The 20,915-nt window shown below is 54.4% G+C and overlaps 2 protein-coding genes across 3 annotated transcripts; both read left to right on the forward strand.

Annotated features, from left to right (window-relative positions):
- Positions 1 to 1,166: 1,166 nt before the first annotated feature.
- Positions 1,167 to 15,179, forward strand: Map3k11 (mitogen-activated protein kinase kinase kinase 11). 2 transcript variants are annotated; one of them, XM_050136555.1, is made up of 10 exons: positions 1,167 to 2,398; positions 6,802 to 6,982; positions 7,208 to 7,356; positions 7,442 to 7,617; positions 7,717 to 7,960; positions 8,444 to 8,557; positions 9,225 to 9,360; positions 9,458 to 9,546; positions 12,915 to 13,295; positions 14,312 to 15,179. In XM_050136555.1, the coding sequence occupies exons 1-10, from the start codon at positions 1,657 to 1,659 to the stop codon at positions 14,647 to 14,649; spliced, it is 2,550 nt and encodes an 849-aa protein (XP_049992512.1). In that variant the 5' UTR covers positions 1,167 to 1,656; the 3' UTR covers positions 14,650 to 15,179. The 2 variants fall into 2 exon arrangements, with proteins under 2 accessions (XP_049992512.1, XP_049992511.1); XM_050136554.1 differs by having other exon boundaries at positions 1,169 to 2,398; positions 9,455 to 9,546.
- A 1,489-nt stretch (positions 15,180 to 16,668) lies between these two features.
- Positions 16,669 to 20,827, forward strand: Kcnk7 (potassium two pore domain channel subfamily K member 7). Its single transcript, XM_050137122.1, has 3 exons — positions 16,669 to 17,609; positions 19,001 to 19,399; positions 19,609 to 20,827. Exons 1-3 carry the CDS (start codon positions 17,291 to 17,293, stop codon positions 19,839 to 19,841), a joined length of 951 nt encoding a protein of 316 aa, XP_049993079.1. The 5' UTR covers positions 16,669 to 17,290; the 3' UTR covers positions 19,842 to 20,827.
- The last annotated feature ends 88 nt before the right edge of the window (positions 20,828 to 20,915 follow it).

Consider the following 20,915-nt stretch of genomic DNA (forward strand, 5'->3'; position numbering starts at 1 on the left):
GCGAGCTGCCAGCCTGCATTGGCGCATGCGCCCGTTAGAACCAGTCGGGACCCGGAAAAGGAAAAACCTGGCGGCAAAAGTGCGCAAGCGCAGAGAAGGAGCTCACGGAGTGGACGCAGAGGTGTTTCAGGCGTCGGCGCAGTCTGAATCCAGAGCCCAAAACTGGGAAGCGGCTCGGCGCATGCGCGCACCCGAGCGGCTCGTCATTGGGTAACGGCGGAATGATTGGCGCAAAGCTTTTCTAAAGCGTGACAGGAGGCGGAGGAGAGCTGGAGCTGGGACTCCGCACGGCTACTTCCAGTTTACGTTACCGGGTCACGCCCCCAACCTGTGCCGGCCCACTTAGTGCTAGACTGTAAGTCGTGGTCGTCGCTGGGCTTACGCCCCTCTACTTCCGGGTCAGAGCTCAGATGGAGCCAAGAGGGAATCCTGACCAGGCCTGAGTAGTCGAACAGGATAGCATAGTTTTTCTTAAAGTGACAGATACAAGGCAAGTGAGTTGAACCAAGGAAGAGGTTGTTGAAGGCTCTTCTACTCTGAATTCAATTCCGGGCAGAGTGCTGAACAACAGCTTCAGGTTTCTGCCTGTTTGGGGAAGAACAAGAAAAAGCGAATTGTCTCTCGGGTGAAAGGAAGGGAATTTTAAATGGTTCCACGAGTTTGACGTGTAGCTAATTCTGAAGGTCCAATCTTCTCTATGCCTATCCCTTCTAGCGCTGCAAAGCAAGGTATCTTGTTATTTTATATATGAAAAGAACGAAGCTTAAAGAGCCCTGCAACTTCATAGCCAAGGCCATACTCAGATTTGGGGCAATCGCAAGCGCGATTTTGCTAATGAGAACTCAGACCCAAGGACTGTTGTCTGACTTCGCAGAGATCCCCCTCGACCCTGAGCAGCGGAACACCTAACCTAAGGCTTTTCCTTAGAGTTGTGATGGTGTGTGGGTGTGGGAGGGAGGCGCTCGGGAATACCTTGCCCGCCTTCTGCCTCTCTTGGCCAATCTCTCCGGGAACTCCCGGTCCCAGCCGCCGCCGGGAGCCTCCGGGAGGGGAGCGGTGCAACCCGCCCGCGTCATCTGATGCTGTTTCCTGCAGGAGGGAGAAGAGCGGAAAAAAGTGAAACTCCTCCCTCCACCTCTGCCTCCCGCCCCCGGGGCCAAAGTACAAAGGGAGGAGGAAGAAGGGAACGGGGTCCGAGCTGTTGGGGCCAAAGGCACTAGCCCGAGAAGAGGTAGCTTCAGCTCAATTGGGGACTTTTCTCTTCACCTCTTGTGCCTGAAGACGCAACCGGAGTCCAGGCGCTGACCCTGGCAGGCCCCACCTTACAGTAGGCGGGCGCTGGAGCCAGGTTCCCAGGACTACTTCGGGACTGAAGGACTCTCTGCCGCTCTAATTCAGCCATGGTGAGGCGCCGGAGGCCAGGGGGCCCCACCCCTCCAGCCTGACCACACTGCCCTCGGTGCCCTCCTTCAGAAGCCCGAGATGCGGGGGGCCGGGAGGCGACACTCCTGGCTCCCCAGAGAGGCGTGGGTCTGGGGCTGAGGGCCAGGGCCCGTATGCCCAAGTTCCGGCACTAGGGCCTCTGAAGCCGGCGGGGGTGGAGACCACGGGCACTCGAAGAAAGTCCCCCATACATTCCAACGCTGGCTCCCAGCCATGGAGCCCTTGAAGAACCTCTTCCTCAAGAGCCCGCTGGGGTCATGGAATGGCAATGGCAGTGGGGGCGGCGGAGGTAGTGGTGGAGTCCGGCCAGAGGGGTCCCCGAAGGCAGCAGCAGCTTATGCCAACCCTGTTTGGACAGCCCTGTTCGACTATGAGCCCAATGGGCAGGACGAGCTGGCCCTGAGGAAGGGCGACCGTGTGGAGGTGCTGTCCCGGGATGCAGCCATCTCGGGAGATGAGGGCTGGTGGGCGGGCCAGGTGGGTGGCCAGGTGGGCATCTTTCCATCCAACTATGTGTCTCGGGGTGGAGGCCCACCCCCTTGTGAGGTGGCCAGCTTCCAGGAGCTGCGACTGGAAGAGGTGATCGGCATCGGTGGCTTCGGCAAGGTCTACCGTGGCAGCTGGCGAGGGGAGCTGGTGGCTGTGAAAGCTGCTCGCCAGGATCCCGATGAGGACATCAGTGTAACCGCTGAGAGTGTTCGACAGGAGGCCCGGCTCTTTGCCATGCTGGCACATCCCAACATCATTGCCCTGAAAGCTGTGTGCCTGGAGGAGCCCAACCTCTGCCTAGTGATGGAGTACGCAGCTGGTGGGCCTCTCAGCCGTGCCCTGGCTGGTCGGCGAGTTCCCCCCCACGTGCTGGTCAACTGGGCTGTGCAGATCGCCCGTGGGATGCACTACCTGCACTGTGAGGCTCTGGTGCCCGTGATCCACCGAGACCTGAAGTCCAACAACAGTGAGTTTCAAGGGGCATGAAATGGGAATGGGGAGGCCAGGGGCATTGCCCAGCCAAGGCCCAGGTGCACACACTTCCTCCTAACTCTTAGCTAAGCCTAGCTGGGGAGATGTGGGAGTCAATAGCTCCTTCCGAAAAGGAGTATTAGATATAAAGGGATACCCAGAGCCTATCAGGGACCCCCAAACGGGAATCCCAGGCACCTGGCAGTTCTGCCTCTGTCCTAGAAGTCTGTGATCCCAGCCTGCAGCTGCAGTTTGGACAATCTAAAAACAAACAAACAAACAGCTCTCTCAGGTGGGCCATCAGCATCCTGCCTAACCGTGGTTGCCACCTCAGGGAAGTCCCTTGGAGGCTGCTACTCCCAGCCTTCCCCTTTCCTGAAATTCACAAACACGGTGTTGCTGCTCTCCCCTCCCCTTGGGCAGCTCCTTCAGGCTAGATCTCAGAAGGGAAGACCCTCCTCCCTGCTTGGTGATCAAGGCTGGTCCATCCCCCTCTTCCTGACTGCAGGATCACAATCTGATGACTTCGAGCCTTGGTTTCAGCCTCCCTAACAAGCGTGATGAGGCCAGAGCAGCTCGATGGCCTTCGAAAGCCCTGACACAGGATGCCCAACAGGCAGTGGGTCCTCAGTCAGTGATGGAGAGTAGATATTTCTGACAGGATGGCTGAGAGGGTATCAGGCAGGAGGCCTGGGAGTGCCTAGCAAAGGGAGACTCCATCTCTCGCCATCTGAAACTCCCATTCATAGGTAGGCCAAAGACAAGTTAGTGGCAGGTTCAGACGGCTTCCTGAAGTGGGCAGGTTTCAAGCCAGTCCAAAACAGGCAGCATTTAGTGAGGTACTTGGTTGGGTGTCTGGGCAGGGCCTGACCACAGTACAGGCTCAGAGGCTGAATCCAGCAACGTGGGAGCACCAGGACCTGGGTCTCCTGGAGCAGAGGGCACAAGCTGGGGAGCGGTGCTCAGTGGGGTGATGGAGAGGAAAAGCGTGGAGATCGTAGAGGGGATCAGCACCGACATGCTGAGCCTCTTGGCCTCAGTGACTGTAAAGCAGGGGCTGGAGGAAAACAGCAGCAGAACCAGTGATAGTCAAGTTCTCGCCAGAGTTGAACGCCTCCCAGTCACCCCCAGAGCAGCACGGGTCCCAGCCACTACCTAGGGACCCCACTCCCTGCACTAGCCTGAGGGGGATTCCCCAAAGGCCCAGGGGGTGGGGGCTCCTGTCTTCTGTTTTTCCTCCGTTCTCTTTCCAGAAAAAAATGGAACAATAGTCCAGGCCCCTGCTCCCCGCCCTTCACACCGCTTCCTGTGTTTCCTGCTGCCCCTGGGCTGGCTTCCTGCCCCAGCTCCAGCCCCTGTTCCCTCCCTGGCCCAGCTGCCTGCAGGGGAGGAAAAGCTGGGGGTGGAGGGGTTTCAGGAGAGGAAGGAGCCAGTGATTGCCCCCTCCCAGCCCTGGCCCTAGTTCCCCTGCTTCTCTCCCAGAGTCTGGGTGGTGGTGAAGGGCAGGCAAGGTGCCCTCAGCCTCTGGCATCCAACTTCACAGACCCGGGCCTAGGCCCGAGTTGCTGTCTGTGGGATTGGGGTGGGGGGAGTCCCTGGGCTTGGGGGGGGCTCAGGCAATAAACAATGGCATGATTTTCCTGGACAATGGAGGCCTTGTGAGAAAGCCTGGCTGGGAGAGAAGGGGGAATTCTCTAAGCCCACGAGTCACAGGACTGACCAGCCAGCCCGGCCTGGACCTGACCTCCCCCAATTCGCCCCCAAAGAACACCCCCCCCCAAGTTAGTGCAAGCCTCCTAGAAAGGAGAAGTAGGGACCATGAGAGGGAAGAGGAAGAGGTGTGAGCTGGGCAGGCTACTCCCTAGCCTGACAGAGGCTAGGAGGGGGTGGGGGACAGTAAGGAGTGACTGAAGCTTGCCCCAGCCAGGGTTCTCTAGCCCGCACTGGGTGGCCGCTGACCTCCCATGCCCAAGGTCTCATTCAGACATCAGAATAGTAACTTAGGTTGTGAGAAATTCAGGACCCAATCAGGGTGCAAAACAACCTGGAGGGAAAGCTGGGGATGCAGAGAGAGATGCTTGGCAAATACCAGAGTAGAGAGTTGGGAGGTCGCAGTGTGGCCACAGATCCTGAGACTGAGTGAGCTGCTGCCTCTTTCTGAAATTCAGATTCCCCAGCAAAAGGAGGGAGCTTGGCTCCCCTGCCTGAGAAGATAAATGGCGCCCAAAGTGCTTTACCTGTCTGTGGGCCCCCACAGGTGGCCAGAGAGCAGGTTAAAGGCAGTGGGAGCGCCTCAGTGGAGGGCTGGGTCCTGGCTCCAGAGAGAACTCTGCGTCCTGCCCAGCCTGTTACAGTTCCTCCTGAGAGGAGGCCCAGCAACGGTCCCCATGGCTTCTGCAGCCTGGCCCGGGCTGGAGGCTGGAAGTTAGGATTAAGGGTGGAGAGGGGGGAGGGGACTCTGACAGGAGTGAGCACTGAATCTCTAAGGCAAATGACAGCGCAAGCAGCCTGCTTCTGTCCGTCCCCAGGTTAAAGAAGGCTTTTAAGTGTCTAAACTGGCCTAAGACTCCTCGACAACCCTGTGAGATAGGTTAGTGTCATTCTGTGCTTTATCTGTGCCAGACTCGATCTCAGAGCAGAAGAGGAGCAGGTGGATTTCAAGACCATCCTCTGAATTAGGAGAAATTGAGAGAAAGTCTGCCGGGCGTGGGGGCCGAATAAACACAGTACTAGGTAGAACATGTCACTGCTTTCTCACCTAGCGTTCCAAGTTTAAAAGATGCCATCCAGGAGTGGGGCTGGCACCTGGAAGAGATGGAGGCAGCCCACGGGTGGTAAGGAGAGTCTGAGCTCTGAAGAGCACCAGCATCAAGCAGCTGAGAATGGGAGAGAGGCTGCAGGGAAACAGTTGAGCAGCAAAGGCCCTGGGAATGGAGGGTGTGGGAGGGGCTTAGCAGTACCAAATCACCCATGAAGCTGCAGGGCTTGGCCAGCGGTGGAAACAGGGGTTCTGAATTCAGGCTTTCAAAGAATACCTGGTCTGACACCTCCTCTGAGAAGCCCTCTCTGACTCACCTGGCCAATAGGTGCCCTTCCCCTCACCCTCACACTCAGTTCCTGTCATACCGCCATTCCGCCCTGACATCTTGTGCAGGAGAGCTGGAGGCTGTGCCCGACACTTGTTTAAAGCAGATGACACTGCTCACTATGATGGGCCCTTCGGACCCTGGAGAGTCTGTGACTCTGTCCTGCTGCTCTGAAACCGCTCACTTGAGCTCGCTTTTTTCATTGTTGTTGTTGTGTGGGAGTTTTTTGCCTTGGTTTGGTTTGGTTTGGTTTTTGAGATGGATTCTCTGGGTAGCTCTGGCTGTCCTGGAACCCACTCTGTAGACCAGGCTGGCCACGAACTCACAGAGATCCGCCTGCCTCTGCCTCCTGAGTGCTGGGATTAGAGGTGTGCATTGCCACTGCTGCTTGAGCTGTTTTTATCCTGGCAAAAGATTTCTAAGTTGCTGCCTCTCCTCCTCACTCTGAGAGTGGTGGCCACACTTGGATTAAAACCAAACAGCCCTGCTAAGTCCGACCAAGAACCATCACTGTCCGTCCGTCCCCGCCTTCCCTTCATACCCAGCTCCCTCTGTAGATACCCTTTGCGGTCTTCTGCTGTGAGGGGCTGTGATTGTCACAGTGCTGTGGGCTCCAGGACCTGCAGGCCTTCGCTTACTGAGCGCTTCCCTCCTGTTCCCCAGCCTAGCTTCCAGTTCACACTCCTGCTTTAGCAAAGTGGCAAGACACAGGTTTCTCTGTTTTTGTTTTTCTGACACAGGGTTTCTCTGTGTAACAGCCTTGGCTGGCTGTCCTGGAGCGCATATATCTGCCTGCCTCTGCTTCCTGAGTGCTGGGATTAAAGGCTTGTGCCACATTGCCTGGCTCGATTTTTGTTGAAAGAAGAGCCACCAACACTGAGAACCGACCACATTAGTTTTTATTCCATTCGTTGCAGGAAAAAGCTAGATTAGCTTTGGAGTCATAGGCTGAATGGAATCTCAATTTGCTATGACCTTGATCAAGACATTTTCCTACCTGTAAAATGGGAATAATTCCTACCTGACTGTTTAATTTGGTTTAGTTTGGCTTGTTTATTTTAGTTAGAACTAAGTATAAAAATTTGGCCTCTAGCATTCTGAGGAGAAGCTGCAGCTTAGAAACCCCTTGCCAGCAAATGTGTTGTTACGCTTCAGTCTCACCCAGCTGTGAGCGTCTCAAGGCAAGATCCTCATCAGCCCCCTCTGTGTACTCTGTACCTGGCCAGCATGCCTCTCAGATGAGTGCCACGCTCTTCCCAGCCCCATTACCCCTCTTTCATATATCCACAACCCTGCTCTACTTCTTCCCCAGTTCTGCTGCTGCAGCCCATCGAGGGTGACGACATGGAGCAAAAGACCCTAAAGATCACTGACTTTGGTCTCGCCAGAGAGTGGCACAAAACCACACAAATGAGTGCCGCAGGGACCTACGCTTGGATGGCCCCCGAGGTTATCAAGGCCTCCACCTTCTCAAAGGGCAGCGATGTCTGGAGGTACAGCCCGGGGGGGGGGGGGGGGGGGGGGGGGGGGGGGGGGGGGGGGGGGGGGGGGGGGGGGGGGGGGGGGACTGGACGATCTGGGGTCAGAGGGCAGAGGGTGAGAAGGGGTGCTTAAGACTAGGGGTGGCCAGACAAGCTGAAGTCGGAAAAACCCCAAACCATTTCATAACTCCCTGCTTTGGAGTGAAGAGAACACACAAATCCCTTGTCTCCTCACAGCTTTGGGGTGCTGCTGTGGGAACTGCTGACTGGGGAAGTGCCCTACCGTGGTATAGACTGTCTCGCTGTAGCCTATGGTGTGGCTGTCAACAAGCTAACACTGCCCATCCCATCGACCTGCCCCGAGCCCTTCGCACAACTCATGGCCGGTAAGAGGACGGGCTGGGCAGGTGAGGGGAAACTCCCTAGCCCCAGACACATATACCCGCAGACTCTCTTATTCTGCCCCATTAGACTGCTGGGCACAGGACCCCCACCGCAGGCCGGACTTCGCCTCCATCCTGCAGCAGCTGGAGGCACTAGAGGCGCAGGTCCTACGGGAGATGCCACGGGACTCCTTCCATTCCATGCAGGAGGGCTGGAAACGCGAGATCCAAGGCCTCTTTGACGAACTGCGGGCCAAGGAAAAGGTGGGAAGACTCCGGGGACACAAGGTGGGGCGGAGGATGAGGTGGGAAGTCTGGGTCGATGATTGACTGACCCCACCCCCTTCACTGTCCGGAGCACAGGAACTACTGAGCCGCGAGGAGGAGCTGACGCGCGCGGCGCGCGAGCAGCGGTCCCAGGCGGAGCAGCTGCGGCGGCGCGAGCATCTGCTGGCCCAGTGGGAGTTGGAGGTGTTTGAGCGCGAGCTGACGCTGCTGCTGCAGCAGGTGGACCGAGAGCGGCCGCACGTGCGCCGCCGCCGCGGCACCTTCAAGCGGAGCAAGCTGCGGGCGCGCGACGGCGGGGAGCGCATCAGCATGCCCCTGGGTAAGGGGCGGGGCTCCGGCACGCCTCGCTGCCATTGGCTGTGGGTGGCAGGGGGTGTGGTCAGGCTTGTCTGCTGGCCGCTTTGGGATTGGTTTGGGGTATTGCTGTCCTGACCAGCTGAAGGCTAGACTAGGGAGGGGTTTATTTTTGGGTTTGGTTGATTTTTTTCTCCTGCGGGCGGGTCCTGACGGGGATATTTGCATGTCCAGCTGCTAGTGGCTGCCAGGGGTGCTCCGGAAAGTTGTAAGAGGGACTAGAGGGTGGGGCTGGCCTACCTGCCCCGTAAACTTTTACCTGTTAGTCCTGGTGATGGGGGTCAACCACTCAACTCTCTTTATTGAAGGCCTCGAGGCAGGAATGCAGTCAAGCACACAGCCACTGTTGCCACTGCCAGAGAGGCCGGGAGCTTCCCAAGGGCCCCTGAGATTTTGAGTGCTTCCTCTTCACAAACCTGCACCTGCCCTCTCTTTTTCCAAATCCCAGATTTCAAACACCGCATCACTGTGCAGGCCTCTCCAGGCCTTGACCGGAGGAGAAATGTCTTCGAGGTTGGGGCTGGGGACTCGCCCACTTTCCCTCGGTTCCGAGCCATCCAGTGTAAGAAACTTGTTCCGCCCTGCCTTCCCTACACCCCATAAAACTCCCGGTTTGGAGATGAATCTGCCTTCCCTCACCATACCCTGTTCCTCTGCTTCCAGGCTTCCCTCCTCTTGTCTAGACTTTTACTTAAGTTCTCTGCACACCCCTCCCCAATACTTCTCTTCCCCCGCCAAATAATTGTATAATATTATAATTTGGGGGTTTTGTTTTGTTTTTGAGACAGAGCCTTAACTTTGATTCACCTGAGTACCAAGAAAAGGGTTATGCTAACACACTCGATTCCTTTTATTTTTGAGACAGGGTTTCTTTGTGTAATTAACAGCTTTGGCTGTCCCAGAATTTGCTGTGTAGACCAGGCTGGCCTTGAACGCTTACTTAGAGATCTGCCTGCCTCTGCCTTCCACTGCTGCCTGGCGCTTCATACAGTCTTTATTTTTCTGAATGCTTTGCAAATATTAACTCAGTAATTCTAGTGGATTGCTAAGTGTAAATGAGAAAATTGAAATGAGTAATTTGCCACATGGCCAATAAGTGGCAGAGCAAACATTCGAACTCGAGCAGTTGAAGGGGATTGGCTCACTGCTGACCCAGGGCCTAGTCCCACCTACCCTACCAAAGGAGGACATGGATGGACTCAGATCCCATGGTGTTTGTTCCCTTACAGTGGAGCCTGCAGAGTCAGGCCAGACTTGGGGTCGCCAGTCCCCTAGACGTTTAGAAGATTCAAGCAATGGAGAGAGGCGTGCTTGCTGGGCCTGGGGTCCCAGTTCCCCCAAGCCTGGGGAGGCCCAGAATGGGAGGTGAGTGTCTGAGTGTCCCCCAGCCCTGCTGGCTGTTAGACTCTTTGTCAGTCCCGAGACTCACAAAGCATGCCTTCATTGCCTCCCCCTCCAGAAGAAGGTCCCGCATGGATGAAGCCACGTGGTACCCTGACTCCGAGGACTCATCCCCACTAGGATCTCCTTCTGCTCCCCCAACACTCAACGGTGAGCAACTTTATCTCCCCTAGCAGATCTTTTGTTTTGTTTTTCGAGACAGAGTTTCTCTGTAGCTTTGGAGCCTGTACTGGAACTAGCTCTTGTAGACCAGAGTGGCCTCGAACTCACAGAGATTCACCTGCCTCTGCCTCCTGAGTGCTGGGATTAAAGGCGTGAGCCACCACCACCCGGCTCCCCAATAGATCTTGCTTAATTCTTTCTGTGGGCGTTGGGTAGACTTTGAGAACCCAGCAGGCAGAAATGGAATCGTGCCTTGAAAGCTCTCACTCAAGACTAGGAAGCTAAAGCTGAAGCTGCACAGAGCCAGACCTAGAGCCCAGGTCACCTATTCTGGTCTCCAGACCCACAAAAGTAGACTTAGCCGAGGCCTTAGGGCTTCTAGAGACTAGCCCTCCTGCTTAGGACTTTAGCAGCCCTGCACAGCACTGGAACCTCAACAGCTTCCAGGAAGGATAAGAAGCAGGGAATGGTTTCTTCCATTTGGTACCCAGAAGAGGTGGAGCCATGCTAATGGCTTCCACAGTGCTTTTCAGAGTGGAGAACCCATGGATGAAGAGGAGGATAGTAAGACAAGGCAAGAAGAGATCTGGGACCCCCATCTACATCTAGGGAAGTTCAGGACTTCTGTTGTCTGTGACGATAATGGCCTCACTGTGAGGGGAACAACATGTCTAACCCTGTGGGTGAGGAGAGCATTATTCTCCCCATTTTAAATACAAGGAAGTTGAGGCTCCAAGAGGGACGTAAGCTACCTCAAATCCCCAGCTAAGGACGCTAACCGTGGAAAGCTGTGGCTTCCAAATTCTCAGCTGGCTTCCTGGGACACTTTCCTTCTATACATACTGCTTAGGAAGCTAATTGGGGCTTCAACACCAGAGGGAAGAGGGCCCAGCTCAACACTGCCCAGATTCCACAGAGCCAAGAAAGTTGTGGTTGTCTGTGGGACCCTATGCCAACCTAGGGACCATCACAGGGATCCCAGCCGTACCTGCTGCATGCAGCAGAATGTAGACCTTAGACCTTATTTTAATGGCTCCGAGACTAGTGCCCTGTTCACCAAATTGTGCCTGTTAGCTGTGCCCTTCCCATTTAATACCCACACACATAGCCATCACCTCCTTCTACTGTGTCTGTAAAATAACAGCGAATATTCATCAGCTTTCTCCTGTCTGCCAAGTAGATGCTGGCTCCCTTTTACAGAGGAGAAAACTGAGGCACAGAAAGTTAAGTGGTTTGTCGTGCAGCCCTGGCAGAAGAGGGATTTGAACGCAGGTTGATCAGGCTCTGGAGTCTGGCTCTTGGGCTCCCCTCTGCTAGTTTTTTTTGGGGGGGGGGTTGTTGTTTGTTTTTTGTGGTTTTCCGAGGTTTCTCTGTGTAACCTTGGCTGTCTTGGAACTCTCTTTGTAGACCAGGCTGGCCTTGAACTCAGAGATCTGCCTTCCTCTGCTTCCTGAGTGCTGAGATTAAAGGTGTGTGCTACCTTGCCTGGTTGTACACTGTATGTATGCATTGCCTATGAACACCAGAAGAGGAAAAAGGGCATCGAATCCCCTGAAACTGAAGTTATAGATAGCTGTGAGCCCCATTTGGGTGCTAGGAACTGAACCCAGGTTCTCTGGAAGAACAGCTGGTCATCCTGAGCCCTGAGTCATCTCTCCAGCCCCTCATTTCGCTCTAGCTGTAGCAGCCTACAGCTAGCTGTTGTTTGAGGGTTGAACTGAAAACAGAAAAACTAGAGGGATTAAATTTATTTATTCTAGAATGTACCAGGCCAAAGGACCAAAGGAGAATTCGAAGGCCTCTGAACCCAGCTGTAGGTCAGGTCAGACCTTGTCCATGCTGCCAGGCCCTTTGGCCATGACTTCCCTGAGTTCCCAGAGGAAAAGACAAGACTTAGATCCCACACCTCTCCCGCTGGTCGCTCTTTGTGAGAGGACTCTACCACCCCAGCCTAATGGCTGACACCCCAAGCCTGGACTCCTGGGTGTGTGAGAAAAGTGTATGACCTTGACCTTCCAAACACTCACATTGAGAAGCTGGCTGAGAATTAAGGAATGGGGTCTCCTAGAGGGTCCACACTCAGGACATCTCATGCATAGACTACTAGCAGGGCTCCCTACATGGAGGTCCTGGCCCTTAGGGACCAGGTCACAGTGATAGCTCTTTGATAGCCGGCAGGCAGCCTACAGTGATAGAAAACTGCCTAAAGGGTATTGCCAGGAGCCACTCACCAGCCCAAAACCTCTTGGAAGCAAGTTTGCTGTCGTCTCCAGGTCAAGTATCATGCTGTCTTCTCCTAAACAGTAGAGTTACTAACTCTGACATTCAGGAGCTTAGAGGCAAATTTAAACCCTATGCAAGTTATTTTGGACGAGTTGCTTAACTCTGGGGACCTGTGTTTCTCAGAGCCGACGTCAGAAACTTCCACTCACCCTGCTGGGTCCTAGTCTCTACTCTCACTTCTCTTTTTTCATTTTTCTCCTGCTTATTTTAATACTTTTAGATTCTTTTTTACCTTTTTGTTTTGCTTTTTTGTTTTGATTTTCAAGACAGGGTTGAAAATCCTGTAGCTTTGGAGCCTGTCCTGGAACTAGCTCTTGTAGACCAGGCTGGCCTCGAACTCACAGAGATCCGCCTGCCTCTGCCTCGCAAATGCTGGGATTAAAGGCGTGCGCCACCACTCCCACCACCCAACTCTTTTTTTACATTTCTTTTGCTGTTTTCTTCCCAGGGATCCATTGCCCTCTGCTGGCCTCTTCAAGCACCAGGCACGTGCAGTAGTGCACAGACGTACGTGCAGCCAAAATACTCATACAAATAAAATATTTTTTAAAAAGAAGTTCCCTGGGCCAAGAGAACTCCAAGCTAAATCCTGTTCACAGCAGAAGTTCTCATTTCCTAGCCTATATTTCTTTCTCTAGCCAACCCAGATCTCTAGACTGTTCAGCTACTGGTCTGGCACAAAGAGGGAAGGACAAGGGATTAGAGCAGGGAGGGCTTTGAGGATGTCTTTGAGGACAGCTGGCTAGGAGAGAGAGCGCCTAAGATCAGGAGGGGTCCCTTGCAGGAAGTCATAACTACTCTGAGGAATGGACTGTTCTGCTTGGAAGACAGCTTCTACATCAGCTGCTTCCAGACTTTGCCCCCAGACCCTTTCCCTTTGGCAGAGTGTAATGTGTGTGATGGGGAGGTTCCAGGTTCTGCAGAACGGCAGGAGCTGCTCTACACACAAAGCTGAGGAAGATGGCAGTGGGAAGCAAACTTGGTTCTTGTTCCAAGGCCACTGAGGGATCCCCAGGATGCTCACCCAGCAGGTGTACGCCCCTCGATCTGACCTGTGTCACTGCTACCCACAGGTAACCCTCCACGGCCTAGCCCGGAGCCAGAGGAAGCGCGGCGGCCTGGACCCACAGAGCGGGGCAATAGCTCCGGGACTCCCAAGCTGATCCAACGCGCACTGCTGCGGGGCACTGCTCTGCTGGCCTCTCTGGGTCTTGGCCGCGACCTGCAGCCTCCAGGAGGCCTGAGCCGTGAACGTGGAGAGCCCCCACCAGCACCGCCCCCTGCACAGATGCCCTCACCCTGCCCAGCCGAGCCGCCCTCCACCCCGCTCATCCGTCTGTCACCCACAACACCTGATGCCCGTGGCCCACCCACCCCTGTACCCTTATTGCTGGACCTAGGTGTTCCCTCTGGCCAGCCGTCAGCCAAGAGCCCTCGGCGGGAAGAGACACGTGGTGAGTGTCCCTAAGTGAGTGTCCCTAAGACTGAACCGGCTGAGAAGCGGGGAGTGACTAGGAACTCAGGATCTCAGACAGCTGCAGGGAACCCAAACCAGACCCTTAGGCCCTGGGCCTACTGACAGAGTTCTGGTTCAGCTGTGAAGAAATGGGACCTTCCTAATGGTGACAGACTCCTGTTGATTAGTTGGGCCAAGTACTATAACCATCCTATAGAGAGGTTATTACATTAAATTAGAATCAAGCATTTTTTTCAATTAATTTATTTGTATTTTATGTGCATTGATCGGCTGGTGTCATGTCTGTGTGAGGGTTCTTGATCCCCTGGAACTGGAGTCAGACAGTTGTCAGCTGCCATGTGGGTGCTGGGAATTGAACCTGAATGCTGGAAGAACAGCCAGTGCTCCTAACCTCTGAGCCATCTCTCCAGCCTCATATCAAACATTCTTATCCAGTTTTTAGATGAATTATTTTTGTTCAATTGTTTGAAGCAGGATCTACCTATGTAGCCCAGGCTGGCCTCAACTCCCAGCCCTCCTGTCTCAGCATCCCAAGTTCTGCAGTGACGGATGTACACCACCATGCTAGGCTTGCTGAGGAAATCCATTTATTTTTACATTTATTCATTGTGGGGCACACATGCCAAAGTGCAAATATGGATGGCATCTTTCAGGAACCGGTTCTCCTTCCACCACCTGGATTCCAGAGTTTGAACTCAGGTCGTTAGTCTTGGAGGCAGGCACCGTTAACCAAGCTGTCTGACCAGTTTAGATGAGGAAATGTTCGGGAATACAGAGATGTAGCTGTAAAAGTTCAGGGCTGCCACAGTAAGTAAGTCGCCCAGCCCAGAGGGGTCTAGGACAGCCTGGTTCTGAAACACTGTACTGAACAGACACATCATGGAACATGAAGAGCCTTATAGCTAGAAGCTCAGGCCAGAGCAGGGCAGTGCCTTCTGGGGACACCTAGGAATTAGTAGATGTCTAACCACGTACCCCTTCAAAACTCCACAGGAAGAACTGTCTCACCCCCACCAGGAATATCACGCTCGGCTCCTGGTACCCCTGGAACCCCTCGATCACCACCCTTGGGCCTCATCAGCCGACCTCGGCCCTCACCACTCCGTAGCCGTATTGACCCGTGGAGCTTTGTATCAGCTGGGCCACGGCCTTCACCCCTGCCCTCTCCACAGCCTGCGCCCCGACGGGCACCTTGGACCTTATTCCCAGACTCAGATCCCTTCTGGGACTCCCCACCTGCCAACCCCTTCCGGGGAGGCTCCCAGGACTGCAGGACGCAGACCAAAGACATAGGTGCTCAGGCCCCATGGGCACCAGAAGCAGGACCTTGAGTGGGCCAGGCCACACCCCCACGCTCCAGCTGCCTTAAAGGAGGCATAGCATACACTGGAAGAGGAGCCGGGCAGGTCTCTGTGGCTGCCTTGGTTTCTCCCAGGGACCTTGACCCCTTGCGGGGGTCAGGAACACTACACTGCACAGAAAGCCTTCACACTGGATGGGGGGCTACACCCCACATGCCTACAACCTGACTTACCTGCCCCACTGGGGCCTGACACTGTACCTAACTGGTTGGGAGGACCAAAGCCTGTCTCAGGGAATTGCCCCCAGGAGTGGTGCAGGGAGGAGGGGGAGGTACAGGGGAGAGGGGCCGACCTCAGGTGTCACCAGCACTTTTGACCAAGTCCTGTTACTGTGGCCCCTGTCCCCAAGGCCTAGTTCCTGGACCCCTACCCTGGAGGTTGTAAGAGCCGGGGCTCTCTGGGTGCCTTTCTACTGCCCCAGCCAAGGTTGGGGCTTTGGTCTGGGGAGCCAATGAAGCCAAATAAACTCGTAAGCTGTATCCCCAAATGCAGTCTGTCACCCTTCTTGAAGATAATCCAGTGTCCTTGCCTTCACGCCCCTAAAGCAATGGGCAGATAAACTGCCTGAGACCAATCTAGAATGCCTCATACCACACGCCTCTCCTAGGGCCAAGCCCACCATCTGGGTAACCAGTAAGGGTTCATCTCAGCTCCCTAACTTTACACATGCTATCTCATCTTTTCTCCCACCATGGCCAGGCTTCATCCAGCCACAGTTCTACCTGAGCCATTTCTACCATTCAGGTGAGGGTTTGTCCTGCTGGTCCCTGCCTGTCTCCTGGGCTCAGCTACAATATCATCATCTCTAGGACAATGCTCAGGTCACACTTTCCCCAGCCCAGGTAGATTCATGCCCGTAGCCCTCCGGGAAACATTTTGATGGTATGTCCTGGGTTTGCCTCTAGTCCATGGCCTGGATGTAGACAGAATAAGTGTGCCCACAGAGTATCATGGTGACCCGCCTTGGCATTCTTGACACTACTTTGAGGTTCTGTCTCACCCACTTCCACCAGGGTCCCTCTATGGTTTATGAGTGAACCTCCCATTCCTTAGGCCAGGGCCCCTCTATGGTTTATGAATGAACCACCTATTTCTTAGGCCAGGGCCCCTCTATGGCTTATGAGTGAACCTCCCGTTCCCTAGGCCAGGGCCCCTCTATGGTTTACGAGTGAACCTCCCGTTCCCTAGGCCAGGGCCCCTCTGTGGTTTATGAGTGAACCTCCCGTTCCCTAGGCCAGGGCCCCTCTATGGTTTATGAGTGAACCTCCCGTTCCCTAGGCCAGGGCCCCTCTGTGGTTTATGAGTGAACCTCCCGTTCCCTAGGCCAGGGCCCCTCTATGGTTTACGAGTGAACCTCCCTATTACACATGGCAGCCATTCCTGGTCTGCAGTCTGGCCAGGCAAGGAGATCCTCACAAGAGCTGGGACAGGAAGTTTGGCAGCATCACCTGTCCAGAGGGCTCCTACCTTGTTTTCTCCCCAACTATTTCCATCTAAATCTCACAACTCTTTTCTGCCCTCCGCCTAGACCACCACTGCTCCACCCAGAATGCCATAGAATCGTCTTTCCCAGTCCACTGTCCTCAAAGACCTCCATCCTCAGATCTTTCCTCGTGGTTAGTCTCTTAATTGCTATGACTGACTTTTTTGTTACTTTATTTTTTTTATTTAATTTTATTAATTTTGAGACAGGCTTATGCTGTAGCCTTAACTGTCTTGAAACTCACTATGTAGATCAGGTTGGCCTCAAACTCAAAGAGATCTGCCCTTCTGCCTCCCAAGTGCAGGGTTTGAAGGTGTGTGCCACACTCGGCCCTGTATGCTTATATATATGGTTGTTTTGCCTGCATGTATGTCTTCACTACAAGTGTGCCTGGTACTGGAGGAGGCCAGAAAAAGGGTCAGATCCCCTGGAACTAGAGTTACAGGCAATTGGAAGTTGCCATGTAGGTGCCAGGAATCAAACCAGGCGCTCTGGAAGAGCGGCAAGTGCTCCTTACGGCCAAACCATCTTCCCAGTGCCAGAGCTGGCTTCACTTTGTTTTTCTATAAAGACAGGGGCTCTCTGTGTAGCTCTGGCTGCTCTGGAGCTCGCTCTGTAGACTACTCTGACCTCAAACTCAGGCTTGCCTCTGCCTCCTGAAGGCTGTGATAAGGCATGCACCACCACAGCCCAGCTCATAACTGGCTTCTTCTCTGGTTGAAATAGTACTTCCTTCAAAGAGTTTTGCTGAGAAGCTTGCCCTCCCTGGTGGTTTCTCAGCAGATTCTTGTGTGAGCAGCAGGAGGGGAGAAACCTGTGTCTGCCATCTTCCCTGGTGTCTGAGTGAGTGAAATGGAGTAGACACTGAGGAACTGTGACTTTGAGTCGCTGTGAGGCCTCAAAAATCGATCTTCTTACCACAGTGCCTTCCTCCACCCATCCCCAGTGCCAGGCTGCCATGTCTTGCGCCAGAAACTGGGAGTGCTCCGACTCACCTCCCTCTACTCACACCCAGCTCAGCCACCTACCCACGCAGCACCTCCTCCCAGCCACGCCCTTTGCAACCCCTCCCCGGTGCCTGTGGTGACTTAGGCAGCTCCCTTACAGCCCCAGACTCAGTGCCATGCTATGGGGAGACTGAAGCCCTGGGCCCGCTACCTGCTCCTGATTGTAGCCCACCTGTTGGCCATGGGCCTCGGGGCTGTGGTGCTCCAGGCCCTGGAGGGTCCTCCAGCACTGCAACTCCAGGCCCAGCTCCAGGCTGAGCTGTCTACCTTCCAGGCAGAGCACAGGGCCTGCTTGTCACCTGAGGCGCTGGAGGAGCTGCTAGGTGCAGTCCTGAGGGCACAGGCCCATGGAGTTTCCAGCCTGGGAAACAGCTCAGAGGAAAGCAACTGGGATCTGCCCTCAGCTCTGCTGTTCACCGCCAGCATCCTCACCACCACCGGTAGGCCACCACCACTGGTCAACCACCACCGGGCAATCTAGAAGACCTGAGAGCCCTAGCATGCAGCCCTTCCCCCATCCCAAAGCTCCAGACAAAGCCAAGGCTCTATCAGGCCTGACATCATAACTGGGGCTCCCCACACAACACACCCCAACTGGTGCCTCCACTTAAGCTGCCAGGACGGGTGTGGCCTTCCTAGCCCCACCCCTATGCACTCTGAGTCCAGAAGAGAAGCCCAGATCACATAGGCCTGAAGCTAGGACAAGAACATGACGGGGTGGGAGAGGTTCTTGGATGGAGGGGTGCTGTGGGAAACACAGCCACCCTCTGAGGAGGCTGAGGAGAGGAAGTAGTGAGCTGCTCTGAGAAATAAGTAGGATTGATGAGATTCCTGGCCAGGGGAACAGCATGTGCCTAGACACAGGGAAATAAAGTCCTACGGTTTTGCTTTGTTGTCCTGTAAATAGTCTAAATACTTTTTAAAGTGAAATATGTATTTCCAAGTTCGTTTCCAATTGGCCGCGCAGAATGGGGCCTGCCTCCGGCACACCCGGTCCTCACGTCATCTGATTCCTATGGGCTTTGGAGTTTACAACCTGTAAACCCCATTGATCCTGTTCTCCCAGCATGCTCCACTCTCCCACCTTTCCCTATTCTGCCCCTGTTTCTCTGGCTCTAGATGCTGTCTCTCATGCATACCAAAAAGTTCATTTTCAGAACCTCCTGTTTCCTTCCTTGCTTCCCCCCCCCCCCCATAAACCAGGGCCTGGGCAGGTTTAGATCCAGAGTAGCACAAGATACGGCACATAGAAAGAAAGGATACATATATGGGGGGTGAAAGCAGATGGCACCCCACTGGTTGAAGATACGGAAATACTGAGTAAGATAACTGATAGCCAGGTGGTGGTGGCACACACCTTTAATCCCAGCACCCGGGAGGCAGAAGCAGGTGGATCTCTGTGAGTTCGAGGCCAGCCTGGTCTACAAAGCGAGTTCCAGGACAGCCTAGGACTGTTACATAGAGAAACCCTGATAAACCTCAGGAAGCCAGTATCGGGCTGGGGTATATCAGCTGAGCACTTGCCTGGAATGCACGAGGCTCTCTAGGTTCCATCGGAAGGACAGGGAAAGGGAGAGAGGGAGGACCCGTCAAAGACAGAACATCAGTTCTGTTCCAGCACAAAAGGTCTCAATGAGTGTCTTCAGGGTTAATTTTCCAGAAGAGACAACAGTAACCCAGTGAGGGTAAGGGACCTGCCCACCATCCAGGCAAAGAGGTGTTCATGTCATTTTGGGTACCAAAAGGCAGCCTTCTGTGGGAGGAGATGGAGAAAATGTGACTCCAATAGGCATCCACTCAAAAGCTCACAGCCCCTGCTCTCTTTTTCCAGGTTATGGCCATATGGCCCCACTGTCTGCGGGTGGAAAGGCCTTCTGTGTGGTCTATGCAGCCCTCGGGCTGCCAGCCTCCCTAGCTCTTGTGGCTGCCCTGCGCCACTGCCTGTTGCCTGTGTTCAATTCTCCAGCTACCTGGGTAGCTGTTCGGTGGCAGCTGGCAGCAGCCCAGGCTGCCCTGCTCCAAGCAGCAGGACTGGGGCTCCTGGTGGCCTGCGTCTTTGTACTGTTGCCAGCCCTGGTGCTGTGGGCTATGCAGGGTGACTGCAGCCTGCTGGAGGCCATCTACTTCTGCTTTGGCTCCCTCAGCACTATCGGCCTAGGGGACTTGCTGCCCGGCCGTGGGCGTGGCCTGCATCCAGCCATTTACCACCTTGGACAGTTCGCACTTCTTGGTGAGTCCAGAAAGGAGGAGGGTAGAGGAGCGTGGACTACAACTCCGAGAGGGATCCTATCCTAGAGTATGAAATGAGTGTTGGAGTCCAAAGAGCACAGGGGCCATGTTGGGAACTGCATGTAGAGCTGGGGTGGCCATCACACTGGGAATTGGGTGGGGAGCACAGGGAGCACCCTAAGAGCCACCCTAACTAGCTCTTCTCCCCAGGTTACTTGCTCCTGGGGCTCCTGGCCATGCTGTTAGCGGTAGAGACCTTCTCAGAACTGCCACAGGTTCGTGCCATGGTGAAATTCTTTGGCCCCAGTGGCTCTAGAACAGATGAAGACCAAGATGGCATCCTAGGTCAAGATGAGCTGGCTCTGAACACCATGCCTCCTGACCCCCCGGCACTGGAACAAACCATTCCAGCACCAACACCAGAACAAACCCCAGCCTGCTGATACAAATCAGGTGGCGAATCTTCAGCTCACATACCTCACGTACACTGGAGGCCCTTGAACGGGAGGCCCTGAGGAGAGCTTGGGGAGCAGAGCAGGAAGTGGTTGTGGGTACAGGATGTCAGGGGATAATGTTAATTTAAAACATTAAACGGGACACTTAGTTAGCATGCACCAAGAGGCTCTGGGCTCAGTCTGTGTGGGAACACAGTTGAAAGTATGAATACATATACATCAACCAAAAAAAAAAAACCTAGTGTGGGTGTGTGCACTCACACGTGGAGGCACAGGGCATTTTTGGAGGTCAAAGGACCACTTTGTGGATTTTGTTCACTCCTATCCACCTTCAGGTGGTTCCAGGGATTGAACTCAGATCCTCGAGCTTGCCCAACAAATGCTTTTATCCACTGGGCTATCTGAATGACCCATTTCATTTTTTCCCCTTTAGAATGATGTAAACCAGGCTGGCCTTGAATCCACAGAGATCTGCCTCCCCAGTGCTGGGATTATAAATATGTGCCATGAGGGGCTGGAGAGATGGCTCAGTGGTTAAGAGAACTGGCTGCTCTTCCAGAGGACCTGGGTTCAATTCCCAGCACCCTCATGGCAGCTCACACGGTAACTCCAAGATCTGATACTCTGACACCCTCACACAGACATATGTGCAGGCAAAAACACCAATGAACATAAAAACAAACAAATCTTAAAAAGAAAGAAAAAAATATGAGCTGGGAGGTGGCGCACACTTTTAATCCCAGCACTTGGGAGGCAGGGGCAGGCAGGTATCTGTGAGTTCGAAGCCAACCTGATCTACAGAGCTAGTGTCAGGACAGGCTCCAAAGCTACACAGAGAAACTGGGGGGCGGAGAGGGGCAGGGAAGTGCCACCACCAACATAGTCAAGGCTGGCCTTGAATTCCTGCTCTTTCTACCTACACCATCACCCCAAATACTGGATTTATTATAGCTGTTTATCATCACCATGCCTGTGATTTCAGATTTTCTTTCAAAATGAGTTTTCCCTCTGGCCCTCATCATCTGTGAACCTCCAAGCTCGGCTGGCCCGGGCAGGAATCAC

Source organism: Alexandromys fortis, unplaced genomic scaffold (genome assembly GCF_014885135.2).
Source record: "Alexandromys fortis isolate MF-2015 unplaced genomic scaffold, M_Fortis_MF-2015_v1.1 scaffold_3, whole genome shotgun sequence".
Classification (NCBI taxonomy): domain Eukaryota; kingdom Metazoa; phylum Chordata; class Mammalia; order Rodentia; family Cricetidae; genus Alexandromys; species Alexandromys fortis.